The 18,733-nt window shown below is 47.5% G+C and overlaps 1 protein-coding gene across 1 annotated transcript; it reads left to right on the forward strand.

Annotated features, from left to right (window-relative positions):
* The first annotated feature begins 11,352 nt into the window (after positions 1-11,352).
* Positions 11,353-16,647, forward strand: LOC144174373 (mitochondrial ornithine transporter 1). The gene is made up of 6 exons (XM_077703045.1): positions 11,353-11,528; positions 11,636-11,767; positions 12,348-12,747; positions 15,211-15,383; positions 15,559-15,708; positions 16,476-16,647. The coding sequence occupies exons 2-6, from the start codon at positions 11,644-11,646 to the stop codon at positions 16,598-16,600; spliced, it is 972 nt and encodes a 323-aa protein (XP_077559171.1). The 5' UTR covers positions 11,353-11,528; positions 11,636-11,643; the 3' UTR covers positions 16,601-16,647.
* The last annotated feature ends 2,086 nt before the right edge of the window (positions 16,648-18,733 follow it).

Raw genomic sequence — 18,733 nt, forward strand, 5'->3', positions numbered from 1 at the left:
AGGGCCGTGTGCGTCACGGCGCTGTTCCTGTGGGGCGGCGTAGCGACGTTGGTGTTCGGCGGTGGCCACCAGCGTGGCCTGGGGACGGCCCTGACCTGCACGGGAATCGCCCTGGCACTCGTCTGCTGGACCGTGTTCCTCTGCACGACGACCCAGCGCTCGCGGACCTTCCTCGCCGCTGTGGTTCCCGGATGCCGCTGCGACGACGCGCGCCTACCGCCGTCCACCGTAGTCGACGTGGCCAGCAAGTTACTCTGATTCGCGGCACTGTCCATGTGTGTGTTTGTGTTCTGGTAAACGAACATGATGCAAAGCTAGAGATGATTCGTATGCGTGCGCCCTTTACCTTGCTCTACTAAAGCTGCTACTTGTCCATCGACGTACTTAATAGTCTATTCTGTACTACTCTTCTCATGTGAAAAACACGAGGTGAACATCTGTGTCAAAAAAAAAAAAAAATTTGCGCACGTGTGCAAACTTAGAAGTGGAATATTTTGATTCGGCGCTGCGAAGTAATTGTCACAGGATTTGTCAAAAGCATTTTCGCACGTTCTGCGAGTACATCAGTAGGTCTTAAAATCCCTCCATCCCAATTTTATGGCTATGGATCCAGATGCCTCTCCAACTTGTTCTCGCGGTATATTTTGATGAAATAAACTGCTTTGTTCTTCTTTCTCTTCTTCTTCTTCATCCACATAGATATATCCGGCTGATGCGTAGCAGCTATAGAGCAAAAAAAGCGTTGCAGGTTCGCGGGATGCTATCCTGCCACATAGCCTCATTGTGAACCTCGGGTTACAGTGTATGTGTACAGAAATCTGAAGAAGTCGTTTTATCATTACAGGATTGGATGTGCACCTGCTCGCACGGACCGACGCATCTTCATCATTGCCATCATTATGACGACACCCTCAGTGCTTTAGAATACGATGTTTACACGGGTCTAAGAAAAGTTTTCTGCATGCGTGTATACGTAAATCACGACATTCATTCCTTCAAGTGTCATAACGCTTCCAGCTTTAAAGGGACCATGCAGACAAAACAAAAGTTTGGTATTCTGCTGGAATTCTGCTGAATGAGAGGGCGGACTCATTAGCGGGTTTCGCCATAGGTGGCCCTGTACTAAATGTTTGCCCAAATCTCGCAACTATAACTGTGGCACGTCTTCGTAGATATTTCTTATTCAGGGGGCGGTCCAACGCTATCCTCGATAGACCATGAGTATGCTCACCTAAAATTCAAACGGAGTTCATCGTTTTGTGTTTCCCGCCTGTGTGAAGTGGCCCTCAGAGCCATGAGGTGCCGTCTTCCAAAATTAAACCTATATTTGAGCACGTCAGGATTGGCATTAACAGACGCATGCTTGTTTTGTAATCAACCCGAATCATTAGAACACTATTTGTTTGAATGTCGCCGTTTCACAGAGCAAAGAAAACGACCCTTACTGTCCCATTCGAACGCCTTAGACTTGAACTGTTCTTTTCATTCCGTGCTAGCTGCCTTGGCCAAGCAAGCAAATAAATTTACTTCCTCCTTCACGAATTGATCATGGCTTCCGGAAGACTTATATGCTAGCGGATTCGTACAATCATTTATCTGGCCCCGTTCCTAAGGAGTGTAGTTTTTTATCGTTAATTTACAGTTCTAAAGAACGTTTTTTGAATTATTAGACAAACCTCAAGCCTTGGCCAATCCCCCTCAGTGGGTATCATTACCAAACGGAGGAGAAGAAGAAGAAGAAGAAGAAGAATAAAGACGCTTCCGCGGTGGGTCTCGGTGGATCGTAGTCTTCGTGACAGGCACAACGGCGCCCACGGTATAGGTAAGTTCACAGCGACGCCCCTGTAAAGTGCGGGATGAAATGTATATACGCATTCAAAGCATGCTGTGACAGATACCGCGATATGACTGTAGATCCCCAGCAGTCGGCTGAAAACCGCTCAGGTCGACACGTCGACGTGAAGCGTTCGTAGGCGCTTGCGGAGCACGTGCACTGGCGGTACGCGGTACAAAGTGGATGGGAGGGCGTCTACCGTTGTTATGCAGTGGAGGAGATAACTTTATTAGGATCAGGCTATAGTTACATGTATTGTCCAATACTGGTCCCCGGACCGTGGGAGGGCTCAGTGGCCTAAGAGTCTCTGAGCTGTGGCGGCGAGGCGGGCGCGGCTGACCAGGCAGAGCTGGTCGGTTGAGTCCCAGCTGGCCAGCATGCCCGCCCTCTACGTGAGGGTAAGGGAGGGAACGGTAGTAAGGGTGGGGGCATGGGAGCATTCCTATACCATTAGAGAGTGCATGGGGATGGGCAGTCTAGTAGGAAGAAGCGTGCACGGACGGCGTGGAGGAGAGTTCCACGGTTTGAAAATGCCTATAAGCAGTAGTCTTCCCTATCGCCAAGAGCAGGAAGTAGAGGGCGATGATTCCAAGGTAAATGCGGGTAACAGCGTGGTTGTCTTCCTCGGGAGGCGGCGCGCAAGATGTGCCTGCGAGCCGCGGCATGTGACGCCTCGTTCTCCTTGCCGTGTCCCAGGGTCCAGAAGAGTGTAAAGGAGCTGGAGCAGTGACGTGAAAGCGAACGGCCTGCAGGATGAGTGACACGGCCTGCGCGATGATGGTGACCCGGCTCCTGCTAGAAGCCAATCGCAGTGGTAAGAGTGGCGGTGGTTCCCTCGGCGATAGCAGTGTTCGTTGCCCTGATGATCGGTCACCGCGACGGCGTATGGCGGCTTGTTAGGATAGCGAGACGGGTCCACGTAACGGACGTTTTGTTTGTTGCGACGCACCAGGTTACGTGTAGGGTACGCGTTCTTAAAAACAGGGGCAACGGACAGATTTGTTCGCAGAGAGGGATGCGTTGTCCGGGGTTTAGGATGCCGAGCTGCGTTACAAGGTTGCAATCGCGGTAGCTGTGAGTTTGTCGTGCATTTTCGTTTGGAAGCCCCAACACTCTTTTTTTGAATAATGATGTCGTGTTGTGACAGTGAAAACAATATTTTGCTTCCCCTGGCCGGTGCCGTCGGCCCGCTATCCGCTGAGCCATGGAAGCGGGATTTTACGTACGCGAAGGATTGGAGGTGGCGGCTGCGTGTCGCGCGTTGCTGTGGACGCCGCGCTTGCTATAGAACGTACCGCACGCCAACGTTCGAGCGCGTAATTAACCTGAAATATCTCCGAACAGATGGGCCTGGCGCAGTAGACACGTGTACGTTGTCAGGTCAAGGCTGGGCTTCGCGCGTTGCTGTGCGACGTGCGTTGCTATAGGTCGCACTGAATGCTGGGGCACGAGCAAGTAATCTGCCTGGATGGAATTGGAGTTGATCGCCTAGCCAGCACGCCATCCGCTCTGCCGTGGAAGTGGCCGATATGCCTCCGTGACACCAAAGGTATTGTCGGTCCCTCCCCATGAGTATGAACGGTGAAAAAGATGATGATGAAGGAAGAACACATGTAGCGCTTGCAAAAACGAAAGACCTTTCTAGGGACGAAGTACCGTAGGGGCTTAGCCTGTCGGCGCCTCATGTAGTCACGGTACTAAAACGCCGGCACACTCTTTTTCCAACGACTCGCGCTAGAACGCTTCGTGATTCAAAGACGCGAGACTTTTACAGCAAAGCTGTATACGTCTACCCCCCAACGGGAATCCATCTTCGTGAGCAAAAACGCCAAGTCACGCCGAGCGCTCAGCATCGAAACCGTATTATACACTTCATCATAACTTCTAAACCGCATCATACACCGAAACCGCATCAAACACTTATACACTGCATGATTCGCCCCTCCCTAGGTTTCACGTTAGTGGAGATGGCCCGGCTTTTTTTTTGTTGCGGAAGTACACCCAACGGTATTAACCTAATGAAATCAGTCGACCGGTGTGTCCCGCGGCGAACACTGGAGGCCCCTCTATATGTGCGGAATCGTGCCGACTAAAGGCCCGGGCATGTTACCAAGTGGTCAAGGGTCGGCTCAGTGGTGGGTGCTGTATATACCGAGTGTCATACAAGGCAGGCCCTTACGCTAACCCACATGACTGCTCGGTGTCCAGTTTCCTGGTAGTACCAGCCACTTAGAAGGGAGAGACAGGTATGCGGATAAAGAAATCATTTGCCCCGGTCCCCGGTTGCGTATTCACAATCCCTATCCCGTAGACGCCCGCGGCCCGGTTGGGTTGAAACACATGTGCTGTCATGAGAGCCTATGTTGCATATATATATATATAGCGAATCAGAAATGGGAAATGAGGGGCTCAGTGAATTAAGACAGAATAAGGGTTGGCAGTCAAGAAAACCTCGGAAAGCAAAGGGGGGAATGCGTTACGTCATAGAAAGAAATGAAGAATTTTTTGAGTCAGAAAGAAAGTGGTGAAAAAATGCCCGCCGGGTGGGATCCGAACCCACGACCTCCAGAATACCGGTGTGGTGCGATAACCGTTCTGGTGCGATACCGGTCTGGTGCGATGATATATACCCGCCGCGGTGGCTCAGTGGATAAGGCGTTGCGCTGCTGAGCACGAGGTCGCGGGTTCGATTTCCGGCCGCGGCGGCCGCTTTTCTGATGGAGGCGAAAAGCAAAAACGCCCATGTGTACGAGATTTCGGCGCACGATAAAGATCCCCAGGTGGTCAAAATTAATCCGGAGCCCTCCACTACGGCGCGCCTCATCGCCTGCGTTGCGTCGGCGCGTTAAACCCCACAATCAATCAATCGATATATATTATATCATATCTATATATGTCCTTTTTAAGCGGCACTTTGACCAAAACGCTCGGTGAACCGGCAGATAGGTAGGCCGACAACGACGCGAATTATCGATGCGAACTTCCTTCCAAAAAGCAGTATTTCGGTTTCAATACTACCGTTTGTATTCCTGTGCGTAGAACAGAGCAGAACACTTACCGTAAAGTTCCGAAAGAACGCCCACTCGAAGTGCAGACATATCAAGTGAAAAATACGTAATGGGCGATCTTTCGAGTCAGGTGCGAAAAATTTGAAAAAAGTGGCCGCACCCCCAACTAAAACTGTGAAGATATTAAGAAGAAATACGAGATGGGCGAACTTTCGGCTCAAGTGCATAAATGACAAATAAGTAACCGCATCAACACATGAATAGATGATTCGCGTTTATTTTGTTCACTCATGGGCGCTAAAGCCGTCGATGCCGGACCCGCCGCGGTGGCTCAGTGGCTAAGGCCTTGCGCTGCTGAGCACAAGGTCGCGGGTTCGATTCCCGGCCGCGGCGGCCGCTTTTCTGATGGAGGCGAAAAGCAAAAACGCCCGTGTGTACGAGATTTCGGCGCACGATAAAGATCCCCAGGTGGTCAAAATTAATCCGGAGCCCTCCACTACGGCGCGCCTCATCGCCTGCGTTGCGTCGGCGCGTTAAACCCCACAATCAATCAATCAAAACCGTCGATGCCGGTGGGGTGGATTAGCTCCGCGGGCCGGCCTTCGCCATGCCCGCGCATTCGCTCCGCTGAGGGGCAACCTCCTCGCCCTCCCCGTGCGCGCCTGCGCAGTCGGGTCCTGGTAACCCGCCGGCGTAGCGTGAGCCTCCGGTAGCCGCTATGCTAAAACTCTCTATTGATTGATTGTAGGGTTTAAAGCATCTTCGCTACACAGGCGGTGAGGCGCGCCGTAGGGGAGTGCTTCGGATTAATTTTGACCACCTGGCGATCTTTAACGTGCACCGAAATCTCGAACACACAGGCGTTTTCGCTTTTCGCCTCCATCAGAAAAGCGGACGCCGCGGCCAGGAACCGAACGGAAGATGTTATACCCCGCCGGTAAAAAAATAAAAGTACAGTTAATTAATTAATTAATTTCCATCACCTTACAGGTTGGAACATTGAGTAAGAGGGGGGGGGGGCGAAAAGCAAAAACAAATTTAACACAGGCAAAACAACAAAATGCGCTAATACAGTATAACTAACAGGAGAGGTAACATGGAAGAAGGGTACTGTAGTATACAGTAATTGCGTCTGGTACAAAGGTGTGGAAATGCGACAGGTACACAAGCAAATGGTGCAGAAAGCATGTACACAACGCACAAAGTGGTACCCACGGCATTAAAAACGGTAAAACGCATGCGCACATGTGCAAATCTACATTTTTATGATGAATAATGCTGGTACACTTGGTTGCGGAATAATGTACAGAGTGTTACGACGATATTGGAACACTTTAAATTTTTTTCCCTGAGCGAACCTCTGCTCGGTTCGCGCTCAAACCTCACATGAATGTCGCATTTTGTGGTCTATTTTGTTTGACACCGGGTACTACGACGGTACTTACCTGTTTATTCTGAAAATAAATAAAAACGACATTCGCCTATGGGAAAATGGCGGCCGATTTGGACGTGCGAGCCAGTGCAGGCTGATCTTGTAATGACAGCGCCACGTTGGGTATGCAGAGCGAAACGGACGATATGGGGATTCACGCTACTTCCACGACAGGAAGGAGCCAAATGAAATAGCAGTGGGGTTCTTAGATTTACAGTCTCGGATTCACCACGGATAGTCCGCGGTTAGTCCGACGATTCCCCGAAGCCTTAGGAATACATGGGAAAATCGAATGCCGGACTGCTTCTCGGGCAGTCCGCGGTGAGTCTGAGACTGTGAATCGAAGTGCGCCAGTGGATCAGACAATGTGAAAGCGGGTTTTCTGATCGCCTGCTACCTCGTTTGGCACCTTCCATGCACGGTAGAAAGGAGCCAAATGAGGCAGCAGATGATCAGAAAATGTGAAAGCAGGTGAGGAAACAAATTCAAGGTTTATTGACAACGATGAACCGTGAGAATATTTTGATTGGTATCAGCTGTTACGCAACTATTTTTGATCATCGCAATCTAGGGACGAAAGAGATTTTCTGATCGTCTGCTACCTCATTTGGCTCCTTCCTACCGTGAATCCCCATCGTCTGTTTCGCTCTGCATACCCCAGGTGGCACCGTCGTTCCAAGATCAGCTTGCCCTGGCTCGCCCGTCCAAATCGGCCGCCATTTTCCCATAGGCGAAAATCGTTTTTATTTATTTTCACAATAAACTGGTAAGTACCGTCGTTGTTACCGGTGTTAAACAGAATATACCACAAAATGCGACCTTCGTGTGAAGTTTTAGCTGAACCGAGCAGCGGTTCGCTCACGAAATTTTTGTAAAGTGTTCCAATTATTGTCGTAACACCCTGTATGACCAGTGAATGAAACAACTGTGTCGGGAAGATCATTCCCAACGTTCTTAGACTACTTCAGTTTCGCAGCTTCCCATACGCGCCCTGTGTTCGGCGTGGCCGGAACGGTCGTCGCCGGAACTAACGGCGCTGCCGTCGAGTCTTGCTTCATAGCTCGCGCGTCGTCTGCTAGGATGGGAAAGCGCCGACGTACACCAGTGCGTGCGGAGTGCATCTGATAGCTCCCGCCCTTCTCAGGTCGCACAACTCAAGACGCACCTTTGTATTTATCAAATGGTTGTCCATGTGGAAGCGTTAGATCGCATACAGACAAAGTACAGAAAAGAGTGCACAAGACGGGCGCTGACTCGCAACTGTCTCATTAGTTTCCATTGCTTTTTCTTGCATCCTGGAGATCGTTCGTGACTAAAATGACCGCTTAACGGGCGTTCACCGTCGAAACATAACTTACAAAATTTTCAAATGCGTGCGTCTAATGTACGTTTGCGTTGTGGTTAATGTGAGCCTTTTTTCGCATGATCTAACAGGATTACGAGGCGAGATAAGGCTCGGGAACCGAATATTCACAAAACCGAGTGCATCATTATGTGGGGTTGAGCGTCGTATACGCTCGCTTCTCCCACTCATTGTTTTACTTTCTTTTCGATGCATTAGGTGGCAGGCTGGCTGGCGCACTTTCGTACGGATATCCACCTTCCTTCCCAGAATCGAGCGCCACGCAGTGCAACGTTGTTACATGTTTTGTAGCTGAACACTCGCTATTTCAGTGCCATCACCAAAAAATCACGTTAAAGCTTATAAGCTTTTACTGAGTACTCTTCTTATCAAGTGAATGAAACAAAACAGATTCACGACAGGAATATTTTTATTGAGCACGCAACTTGAATAAAACAAAACAGATCTACGGCAGGAATATTGATCATTGAGTATGAAGCACTAGTCCAACAAGATAGCTTAAAGTAGCTTAGCCTTTTTCCTTGCTTGCTGTACTTGCTGAGTGACCAGCATTTCACTTTTTTTCTTCCTTGAAAAGAAGTGCATTCGCATGACAACATAAAACTTAATGACCATGGCACTAACTTCCTGGCAGTGCTCATCACATCTCAAAGCAGGCAGAAAAGCCTTTTCCAACTCATCTATCACTTTCCAGAAAAGGTCACCAAACACAGGAGACTTGTTCAGTGCTTGGGAAACAGTTTTCTCCATCTTCTTTACTACTGTGTAAAGCCTCAATGGCGGTTCTCGAAGACACCCTGCCTTGTATGAGCGAAGTTCAGTCAGATGCCTCTGAGGCAAGTCAGAGTGATGCGAACAGGGTTGCTCGGGGGAAGCTGTCAGTATTGGCGGTGAGCTGGACCACGGGCGGCGCTGCGAAGCGCGCCTCCGTGACGTCAGCTTAGGGATTCTCGCATATGTCGTCTGCTTCACTCGGGCTCGCTCTCCCCGCTATTTCTTTGCGCTCAGTTGACGTCTGATGCTTGTGCGTACCAGATTTTACGAGTGCGTAAATTTTATCATAAGAATAGACTTAAAATCCCATAAACTAGCTCAGGGCGTGAGTTTAAGTATACTTTTGGATACCGCTACGGAAGAAACATTGTCGGCGTCGCCCCATTCCTTGCGAAGCCGGTCCTGTGCGGAGCACGAAGAGTCGGAGCTAGGCGTCAGCTTCTGTATTGAGCAATCTTTCTAACAAAGAAAACAGCCAGGTGCTAGTAACCGACAACAAGGAAAATACAAGACCAAAACAAATTCCAGGACTTTGAGGCTGTCGGCTTTGGCAGAAGGCATTGCGATTCCCGGTAATCATATGTAAGGTAGAACAGTTTTTGCAACCCTGCCGAATGCTCGAAATTGTTGCGTCACATCACTTTACGTTGTCATGGCATGAAAGCATGCCGACATGCGCTATGGCACGCACAAAATGTAAATTGAGCTCCAAATAACCTTCCTTAAGTACAGGCGCGTGCTGGCTTTATACCAGGTTTCCAACCAGTATGGAGGTTTATTGATCAAAACAAGTCACGTCTACGGTAAGATACAGTAACATTATTGTTCAGATTGGGGGGGGGGGGCTATTTTTGTACATTTCCCGCAGCCATATCTTCCCAATATTCAGATATGCGTTATAGGAAAACTGCACTCAAGATGATGTGGAAGAGGTGGAGGAGGAGGAGGGGGAAACTTTATTTAACTTTAAAATCGAGCTAATTAGTGGGCTGGGTCATCAGTCCAGGACAAGAGAGTAAGAGTAATTATCTTCAATCCATCGGACGTCATCCCGAGTAGACCAAGATTTATTTTTTACACCCGTAAGTGTTGGAAAACGATAAAGAGCTGCTAGGAAATATTCATCGGTTTCGATTCTTGTAATATATATGCACTATGCTATTTATTGTGTTTGTTAGCGTGTATATCAAGCCTTCAACACCGTAATCATGCCATAATTGGTCGGGTTCAGAGTCAGTTCGTTATGATAACGATGGTTACGAGAGAAATTCAGAGCACAAAAGCTGCCTTTGAGTACTCTGGACAACGTAGCCTAGCTGGGGCACGATCGCGGTGGCGTAGCACAAACCTTCACTTTGTATTTGCATGTGAATAGGCAACGCACGCTGCGGATATGCATCATCTTGCACGCATTCATAACGAAAGCCAATTTGTGAAAAAGGGAATGTATGCCATACAGACTTAAGAAAATATACGCACAATCTTCGTGAGCCTACCAAACATTCCCAAACCTACTAATGAGACATTTGTGATGGTGCAGAAAAACTAATGCGTTGGGAACACTTCATAAGAGCGTCTCAAAAACAATTCAGGGAAGCCTATGCATTTCGAATACTTATCGAGGAGCTCTGAGCGCTGAAACCCGCGAATAAGCAAGGAAGGACGAGTTATAAACGATCTTCTGACCGAGGCTCTCAAGGTTGTTCTCTCTCTCTCCAAGTGTTGCAAACTTGGGGGGGATACAGACTGAAGCTATTCAGATGTGTCAGAAGCTGGCAAAAATAACTTAATTACTAGAAACAAGCTTTTTGATGCCCTAAAGCATCAAAGCTGGCGATTTCTAGCGCAGGCACTGCTGCCCCTCACAAGCGGAGTGTAGCAGACGACAGCGGCGCGAGTCCGGCTAGGGAGCAAGATTCGACAGCAGCGCCACTAGTTCACGCGACCGCCGTTCCGGCCGCCTTTCAAGCGGAGCTGCGAAACTGAAGTAGTCTAAGAACGTTGGATCATTCCATAATGTAACCGTTGTGGGCAGTGCCGAGAGTTAAATGCTTGGGTGTGGCCGTGAATGCGGTTGAAGCACTGCCGATTGTTAAACGCATGCGTACGGGAGCTTCGAGGGGAAGTATTGAAAGATAAGAGCAGTTTACATACTTATGAAGTAAACGAACGCCATCAACGTGACGACGTATTTCTCAGGGTTCGAAAGGGTGATCAGTCTTTATTTGAGTTACGCTAAGATGACGGCTGTATTTTAGACAGATGAAACGTGCAGAACGGTTTTGTAATGCTCCTTAAGGCAGAATAATTCGGCCAGCTCGCTCGCCCCCCACCAGACCGTCATGAGCCATTCTGTTCCCTCTTCATTAGCCCGTTCACACAAGCAAGGAAAGCAAGCGAAAGCGACGGGAATTCCGTCGCTTTGCAGCGTGACGATCGTTTTTTGTCGAATGGTCGGAACTAGAGCCACTAAATAAGCTAGCGGCTTTAGTCGGAACCAATTTATGTCGCCGCGCGTCGAAGCGACAGAATTCCCGTCGCTTTCGCTCGCTTTCGTCGCTAGTGTGAACGGGCCTTTAGACGCACCACACCGCGATTCCCTTGAGTCCTCACGCTTTCGTCACTTTCGTCTCCAACAAAAAAGCCATACTCGAACAATCCGGACAGCCAATACACGGACTCCCGACACTCGGTTGCCGCTACTGCGCACACTGAACGCTTGCGAACACCTATCTCTCCCTTAGAACAGCTGTGTTTTGCTGTTACGAGCTACGGCAGCACGAATGATCTGAGTTCAAGCAAACGTTTTTAGATTGGTTCAAACGGTTCAAAGTTCAAATGTGGCGGTAAGTTGCAGTGTTGCAGCTCGTGCTGCCATCTAGGGAATGCTACACCCATCGCACTTGTTATTTTCTGCCCGCTTTCGTCATTTTCGCCGCTAGGCACGCGCCATCTAGGTTTCGAGCGGAAATTCGCCCACCCCACATGTGGTCTGCCCGGCTCGCCGGCATCATCATGCGGTAATGTGCGGACGGTGCATGTAACGTACGGATCGTACTTTCGTAACAGGTAGAGTCAATACAGGAATTGCTGATCACTAAATCAGCGAAAAAGGATGTGAGTTCCTGCGTGTTTGATCTGCTGTTTTCGTTGTCCTTTTTTACGATGAACGTCCTTCAACGGAGAGCTTTCCGGACTAACATATGATCGTCCGTCTCCTTTAGCAAGCACCATGTCCAATCCACTGCCAACCGAACTGCACGATCTTCAAGAGCTACGAGAACACCCGGAGATCGGAGGAACTGTTTACAAGCATTATTTGGCCGCAGCAGTCGACCTGGTCGCCGGGACCTTCGGTAAGTGGCTGCGCTCACCTGAGCATTATGTAACGCGACGGTGACGTAAAATCGCGCTGTACGGCATTTTTCTATTTTCCGTGCGCTCGCAGAAATATAGCCCCTTTTTTCAAAGGAGCAATATGCGTTGCTGTTGCTATGTGATAACGCGACGGCGCGCGCGCGCAAAAAAACTACAAGAATCGTTTGAATGAAGACTTCAGGTGAGATGCTCCGCGGAAGAAACCTCGAACAAGAATGCAACAAGTGCGAAGGCGGCATGATCGATACTGAGCCCAATCGATTGTCAAGACGCGATAAGCAACTTTAACTGGTTGAGTTTCTCGAACTCCCTTGCGTCACCCCTGTGCATGCATGGATTTGCTATTTTAAACCGCTTTTCAAAACGTGCGAGTCAGTGATTCTGTTTCACTTCGACCTTCACGAAAAAGAGGGCGGGCATCTTCTTGCATTTTTTCAGTAAGCGTAAAAATGACTGATTAGACAGCGTCTAGCAGCAGTCAATCACCAGCATTCATGGTATTTTGTTTCTTGAATTAAGGTGTGGTTTGATGTAATTGCATTGTTTCACATTTTTCAGGCGGGGCTGCAACCGTAGCTGTTGGTCAACCACTGGACACGGTCAAAGTGAAGATGCAAAGCTTCCCAGAGATGTACCCCAGTGCCGTCCGCTGCTTTACACAGACACTTTCCCAAGACGGCATACGGGGCCTGTACGCTGGAACCATACCAGCTCTGGTGGCCAACATTGCAGAAAACTCCGTTCTCTTCTGCGCCTATGGAGTGTGCCAAAAAGTTGTCCAAAGGGTCGTCCAGAAACCGAACGTGCACGACCTCAGCCCGCTGAACAACGCCTCAGCAGGCTTCCTCGCCGCCTTCTTCTCCACACTAACCCTCTGCCCAACGGAGCTGGTCAAGTGCAAGCTGCAGTCACTGCGAGAAAACGCTCAGGTTCAAGGGAGCACCAACCAAACTGGCATGTAAGTTGGCTGCAAGGGCACGAAATTGAAATTGTTGAGTGTATTAAGGTCAACTAACTAGGTTAGTGGTACAGCCGCCGACATTTTAAATATCGCCAGAGCGTCAACCATACGGTGGGCCAGCGCCTTTTGATGGTGGGAAGTCGCGAAAGTAATCGCATGCGCAGAACAATCCTGTCCTTTTGAGCGTCGTCTGCTAGGTTGTTCCAGCAGGCCCAGTATACCCTTCCACTGTTAATCATTAATTGATTGTAGGGTTTAATGCGGCGACGCAAAGCAGGCGATGAGGCCCGCCATAGTGGAGGGCTTTGGATTAATTTTGACCACCTGGGGATCTTTAACGTGCGCTGAAATCCCATACGCATAGGTTTTTTGCTTTTTGCCTCCACCGGAAAAGCAATCGCCACGGCCGGAAATCGAACCCGCATCCTTGTGCTCAGCAGCACAACGCCTTAGCCACTGAGCCACCGTGGCGGGTACCGCTGTTAATCAGCCGGCAATTTCCATTACGGAAAGTGGCCGTTATTCCGCATGCACCTTGCTCCCTGCTACCTTTACTATTTTTTGTATATGATAACACAGGACAGCCACTCAAGAGAACTGCCGCATTAAGCAGTATCACATGCAAAAATGTACGGACCGTACCCTCTCTGCCCTGCTGGCACCATCCTTTGGCTAATTCGAAATCCTTGGTGAGCAGAAATTTCATCAATTATTTACAGATGGCATCAATCAAAACCAAACTTATTATTTTTGTTAGAATTTTGTTTCTTTGCCTAAAATCAGAGTAAGAGCAGATATTGAAAGGCAAAGAAAGGGAGAGCATGCGTACTACATCCGAGAACATTTGCACGCATTGTTGCGATTAGTGTCTGGCAATCGAGGCAGCCAGCTGATGTACAGCGAAAGGGTTCAGTCGTGCTTGGGGGAACAGCCTATTAGACAATGATTGCATTGGTGGGATTATTCTCCGCTCGTAAAACCTTTCGCTCATTTTACCACTTTCTATAATGATAAGAGGCTGATTTACCCGCTGGTTAACACTCCCGTGATATTATTAAATACATCGCTGGCTGTACTACCTAGACTCTATTTCACTAACTTTATTCAGCGCTGTAGAATCCGCAAGGCGCTGCCCACGACTGCGCAGACGATTCTTGAGGTGCGTTGTCTGCTTCCTCCTGATGGGAGGATACGCTGAAGGTGTGGTCATTGTGGAGAAACGTTATTGGTGTATCTAAAGGGCCTCATTAAATAGCGCCACTGCACCTGCTTTTTCTGTTGGCTGATTTCCTAGTGAGTTGATACACCACGCACTTTCAACGTGTGCCTGTCAACTATACTGGACGCACGAAACTCAGCATTGGTGGTTGTTCACAGCATACTCAGTCGTAGCATGCGTCGGGAAACTTTTTGGCACAAGGTAAGATGAAGAAGCCTGAGCATTGAAGTGAAATATGCCAAGGTTTCAGTCAGGAGGCTGCGTATTCTTGCTTAGTGGTCTTGCTGTTAAAAATTCCTGTTATATGTGCAGTGTGTCACTGCTTACGTACATTTTAGTGCACAGCACTTTGGCAGCTGCTACTGTGGTTTGGCGGCAGCGGCGGCGTCGTAACCGAGTGAGCGGAGACAGAAATAAAATGGCGGAGGAAAGTGTGAGGGGGAGGGCAGTATGCTGAGCCTGCACGAGACACTCTTCGGCGGCGGCACTTGGTGAAAGTGTGAGGGAGAGGCAGTGAGACATGCTCCTCGTTGCGTGGCTCATTCGAACCACGTGACATTTGCATTGGAGGTTGAAACACGATTTACAATAACAAGCTCGGCGCCGTTGATGAGCTGCGAGATAATGGCAGAGTAGCGCGTGCAGCTGTGCGTTCGCTCATCACGCGATCACTTCCTGAGACGCAGCAGCTATGTGCCGTGACCAAGAAGGCTGCAGTTCGCGCTGAGCACAAATTTCGCATTAGGGAGTATCCGTATCGTCAGCCATTTTTTAATACCACGTTTGATGCTGACTAATAGCCGTAATAGCTGATGGTGACATATTCGGTAGCAACCAGATGCAGTATTTACTTTTGCTTCAGGTGCTGAAAGTGCCTTGTAGAAAAAATGGACTAAACAGCAAACTTTGATCTGTTGTCAGCATTAACTTGCTTTTACAAATGCTAATTTCACTCTAGTGCCAAGAAATCTGTCACCACTGCTCCCATGTACCTGGACCTATGGAATTGGAGAAAATCCACAGACTGCTTGTTTCATGCTTTTATTTTGCTCAAAGTGCAGCTGCAGAGATACTGCGAGTGTTTGTGGTACTTTTCGGGTACTTATCAATACTGTGGGTACTCGTTGGTTCAAATATTTCTAATACGAACAGGTCATTAATAGGTCACAGTATGCTTGCAACAGGCAACCCTTCTGTTTGCACTTTCTTAACTCTCCGCTACCCTTTTTATTGCCTTCCAGTGGCACGTGGCAACTTACCAGGGATATCTACAGGCAACACGGCTTCTTCGGTTTCTTCAAAGGGTTTTCGGCGACCCTTGTTCGGGAGATGCCGGGTTACTTTTGCTTCTTTGGTGGCTACGAAGGGGCACGTTACCTGCTCACGCCACCCGGAAAGACAAAAGATGAAATAGGTAAGCTACAGTTGAATGGGAAAGAAGCTCGCTACGTTGTGGCATATCCCAGTGGAGTAGACTCAAACGCTAGCAGTTTGAGTCATCTTGAGTGCTGAATTATCTCCAAGGAGTCTGCTTTTCTAGTCCCCTGGCCAGCAGTGAGTTTGACTCTGCCTCTTTGCCCGACCAACAGGTGTTGCCAGAACCATCGTAAGCGGTGGTGTGGGCGGAATGTGTCTATGGATCTCCATCTTCCCTGCCGATGTTGTCAAATCTCGCATTCAAATTTCTGGAACCAGTGAGCCAGCTCTCTCGGTTGCGAGGTCAATTATTCGGACTGAAGGTGAGTGAATGCGCATTGCCACACTTCTATTTCTGTTTCTTTAATGTGCCTAGATAGTGAAGTGAGAAATTCAAACAAGAAAATTGAGAGATGGCCACACCTGTGTTTGAAATTTTAGCATCAGCTGAAAGTCATGGATTGAAATTAATCGGTTAGTCAATACCAATTGACTGAATAGTTGGAATTGTTGCAGGTAACGCACACCTCTATCATTTTCTGGCCGGCCCCCTGTGCAAGTATGGGCCTAGTAAGAAACCAGTGGTTGAATTAAGCATAAAACTTAAAACTACTTCAGGTAAAATTACATAGCTTCATGTCCCCTGGAGGGATCATGAAGTTCCGTCCAATTAACCAAACAAGTAAACTGATTTGATTGAGAACGCATTGATGGAAATCTGCTGTTTGAAATGTGTATGGCGGGGTATCATAGCTACCTATTCAAAAATGCACTTTACCGGGCCCCCACAATGTAATTTTCTAACTGTTTGACTTCTGCTCCAAGGTTTACACATCTTTTATGCTGAAACAAGGGAACACATTCCAGGGGATCCCCTGTTTGTGGCTGTCTCGAAAACCCTAAAATTTTTAGTTTTGTGTAAGCAGCATATGGTAAATAGTTATTTTTTTCCCATCAATTTCGTGTGTTAGCGAGAGAATTTCTCAGCATATTCTATTCATGTTATTTAATTTTCTTGCTGCTTATCCACTTGTACTGCAGGAAATGTGCTGAGTTGATACACTAACCAACTTTCCCGTTTCCATCCCAGGTGTTTTAGCACTTTACAACGGACTGGGACCAACACTGTTGAGGACATTTCCAGCAACTGGAGCACTTTTCCTTGCATACGAGTACACAAAGAAAGCATTCTACTCTGCTTTTGATATTGAGTGACGTGCTACTATTGTTTTTATTGATGCAAATGAAAAATATAGGCTGTACGTATTGTTGTTGATGTTGAACGAGGTTTCCAGTTCTATTTTTACGCATTCATGCTGAAAAAACTCTTCGTTTCTAAGGTATGTTAGTTCATAGCACTGTTTAACAGCAATGTAAGTTGTTCAAGATGTTATGTGTAGATTAAGGTATCCAACTAGACATACTATAGTGCGCTGTAGTCTACATAGATACTGTTGTGATACGTGTTTACATAATTTATAGCAGCTACCCGAAAGGAATAGCAAATGTTTCCCAGGGACGTAATATAAGAACACATAATTTCTGATTTAGTAATTACTTTTGTGTAAAAAAGTGAACATGCATTATTTGTTGTTTTAAGAAATACCAGCATTGTGATGAACAATGAATAAACTGTTGGCATGTTTCTTCTAGAAAGGTGCCTTCACAGCGGGCTGGTATGCAATGAAATAAATTTCAGAACCGCAAAGGGTGGCGTTCTCAACGGAATTGAAAATTGGTAATTCCAACCCAGAGTTTGAAGTGCCTAGTTAATCAAATGGCATCTGGGGTAGGGTCTTAACCTATGCATATAAAGCTAACTCCTATAATTAACTGTTTTATTATTACAATTGTCTGGTACCCATATTCCTCCCACCTACATCCTACACACGCATGCACTCGTTTCAAGTATTTAAACATGGAGCAGGTTTGAGCAATTTTCTTGATATGTGTGCATTGAAAAATAGAAATGTAGTAGCAATAGGCGACACATTAGTTTCAGTTTCAGGACCTTCCTCTACCCTTGGTAGGAGAATATGGAAAATTGGGCGAATTGGTAGGTGTTTGTCTTGATGTGCCTGTCCTGTGCCTTTCTCTTTTTGTTTTGTCTGTGCTGTACCACAAGATGAACACCTTAATAGTAGATTACATAGGCCAATGTTCTAGCTGTAACAGATGACAAGAAACTGCCATTTAGGTGGTGCTTGGTAAAGTAAGTAGAATAAAGACTCTTTAGCACATGGCATGTTTATTACATACAGTAACTCAAAACTCATATTTTAGCAAAGCATCTTGTATGAAATAATTTATGTCGACATCACTGTCTAGTACGTGCGACCAGATGAATTCCTCCATAACATATGCCGACACGTATTTGCATCACGATAGTTAACATTGTCACATTTAACACACTCCAGCGCACTGCTGAACAACAAGCATTCGAAAATTTGAACTTGCATACAGTGTAAAACTAGAACTAAGGGAACAAAAGGTAGACTGTGATGGGCTTACTTGTTCTTAATTGCCCCAGTCTTGTTTCGTGGTGGTTTCAAGTATGCAGTAACACCAACTTCTCCAGCTTGCAGTCCTCCTGCAATTTACGAAATGCAAAAGTGAGTCTAAATTAGAGGCTTTTCATAAAATTGCACACATTGAGACATGAAACATTTTTAGGCCGTGCTTCTGCCTGGTGCGTCTTGCTTTGCATGGTTTATTTTGCATGCTTAGCATCGGTGCACGTCCTTGCATATGCGCCGATTACGGGCCCCCTCCGGTGATTCCTGCGGAGGCAGGGCCTCTCCCCCCACCCCTGTCCCCCCTCTACTCCCCAGAGTCCATTACCATTACCAGTTGAGGTATCTTTTGAGTTGCCTCTGCCTTTTCACTAAAACTTTTATTGTGGCTAAAAGCTTTCTGCATCATTGTTGGCGCAGACGTGCGTGGCATGGCTTGCTTTCATACTTTATATTTTATATTAAATTATATTTTTTAAATAAACTATATTTTTCGAAGAGGAAAACGGAGCCTACGTTGTCTAGTGTTAGGGATAGCCTATGCTCAGGAAATGAATGAGTTGCTTTATGTTTCCCTCGTTTTAAATCGGTTTGCATGCTTTTTTGAGCCTGAAAAAGGATGCAGTCTTCAGCGGCCTCTTCGGCAGAGTTTATCAGCGGCTTGTCAAATGGATGCGAGTATTCTGTGTCTCGGTATTGCAACTCTTTCCAGTAGGCAATCCTGGTCACTGATGGAAAAAGGAGCTCTTCTAATTTACATTTTCTCTCTCTAGGGATGAAGAATGAACGCAGAGGTTATACATATATACAATTCAGTACTGCAAACGAGGCCAAG

The sequence above is a fragment of the Haemaphysalis longicornis genome, unplaced genomic scaffold (genome assembly GCF_048455015.1).
Source record: "Haemaphysalis longicornis isolate Haplotype H1 unplaced genomic scaffold, Haemaphysalis longicornis Haplotype H1 scaffold_3, whole genome shotgun sequence".
Lineage (NCBI taxonomy): Eukaryota > Metazoa > Arthropoda > Arachnida > Ixodida > Ixodidae > Haemaphysalis > Haemaphysalis longicornis.

What these genes read in the sequence shown, in the direction of transcription:
- LOC144174373 (XM_077703045.1), top strand. Translation starts at nt 11,644, where the DNA reads ATGTCCAATCCACTGCCAACCGAACTGCACGATCTTCAAGAGCTACGA. An exon ending in CCTGGTCGCCGGGACCTTCG is followed by an intron (nt 11,768 to 12,347) that starts GTAAGTGGCTGC and finishes CACATTTTTCAG; the next exon opens with GCGGGGCTGCAACCGTAGCT. An exon ending in AAAGACAAAAGATGAAATAG is followed by an intron (nt 15,384 to 15,558) that starts GTAAGCTACAGT and finishes CCCGACCAACAG; the next exon opens with GTGTTGCCAGAACCATCGTA.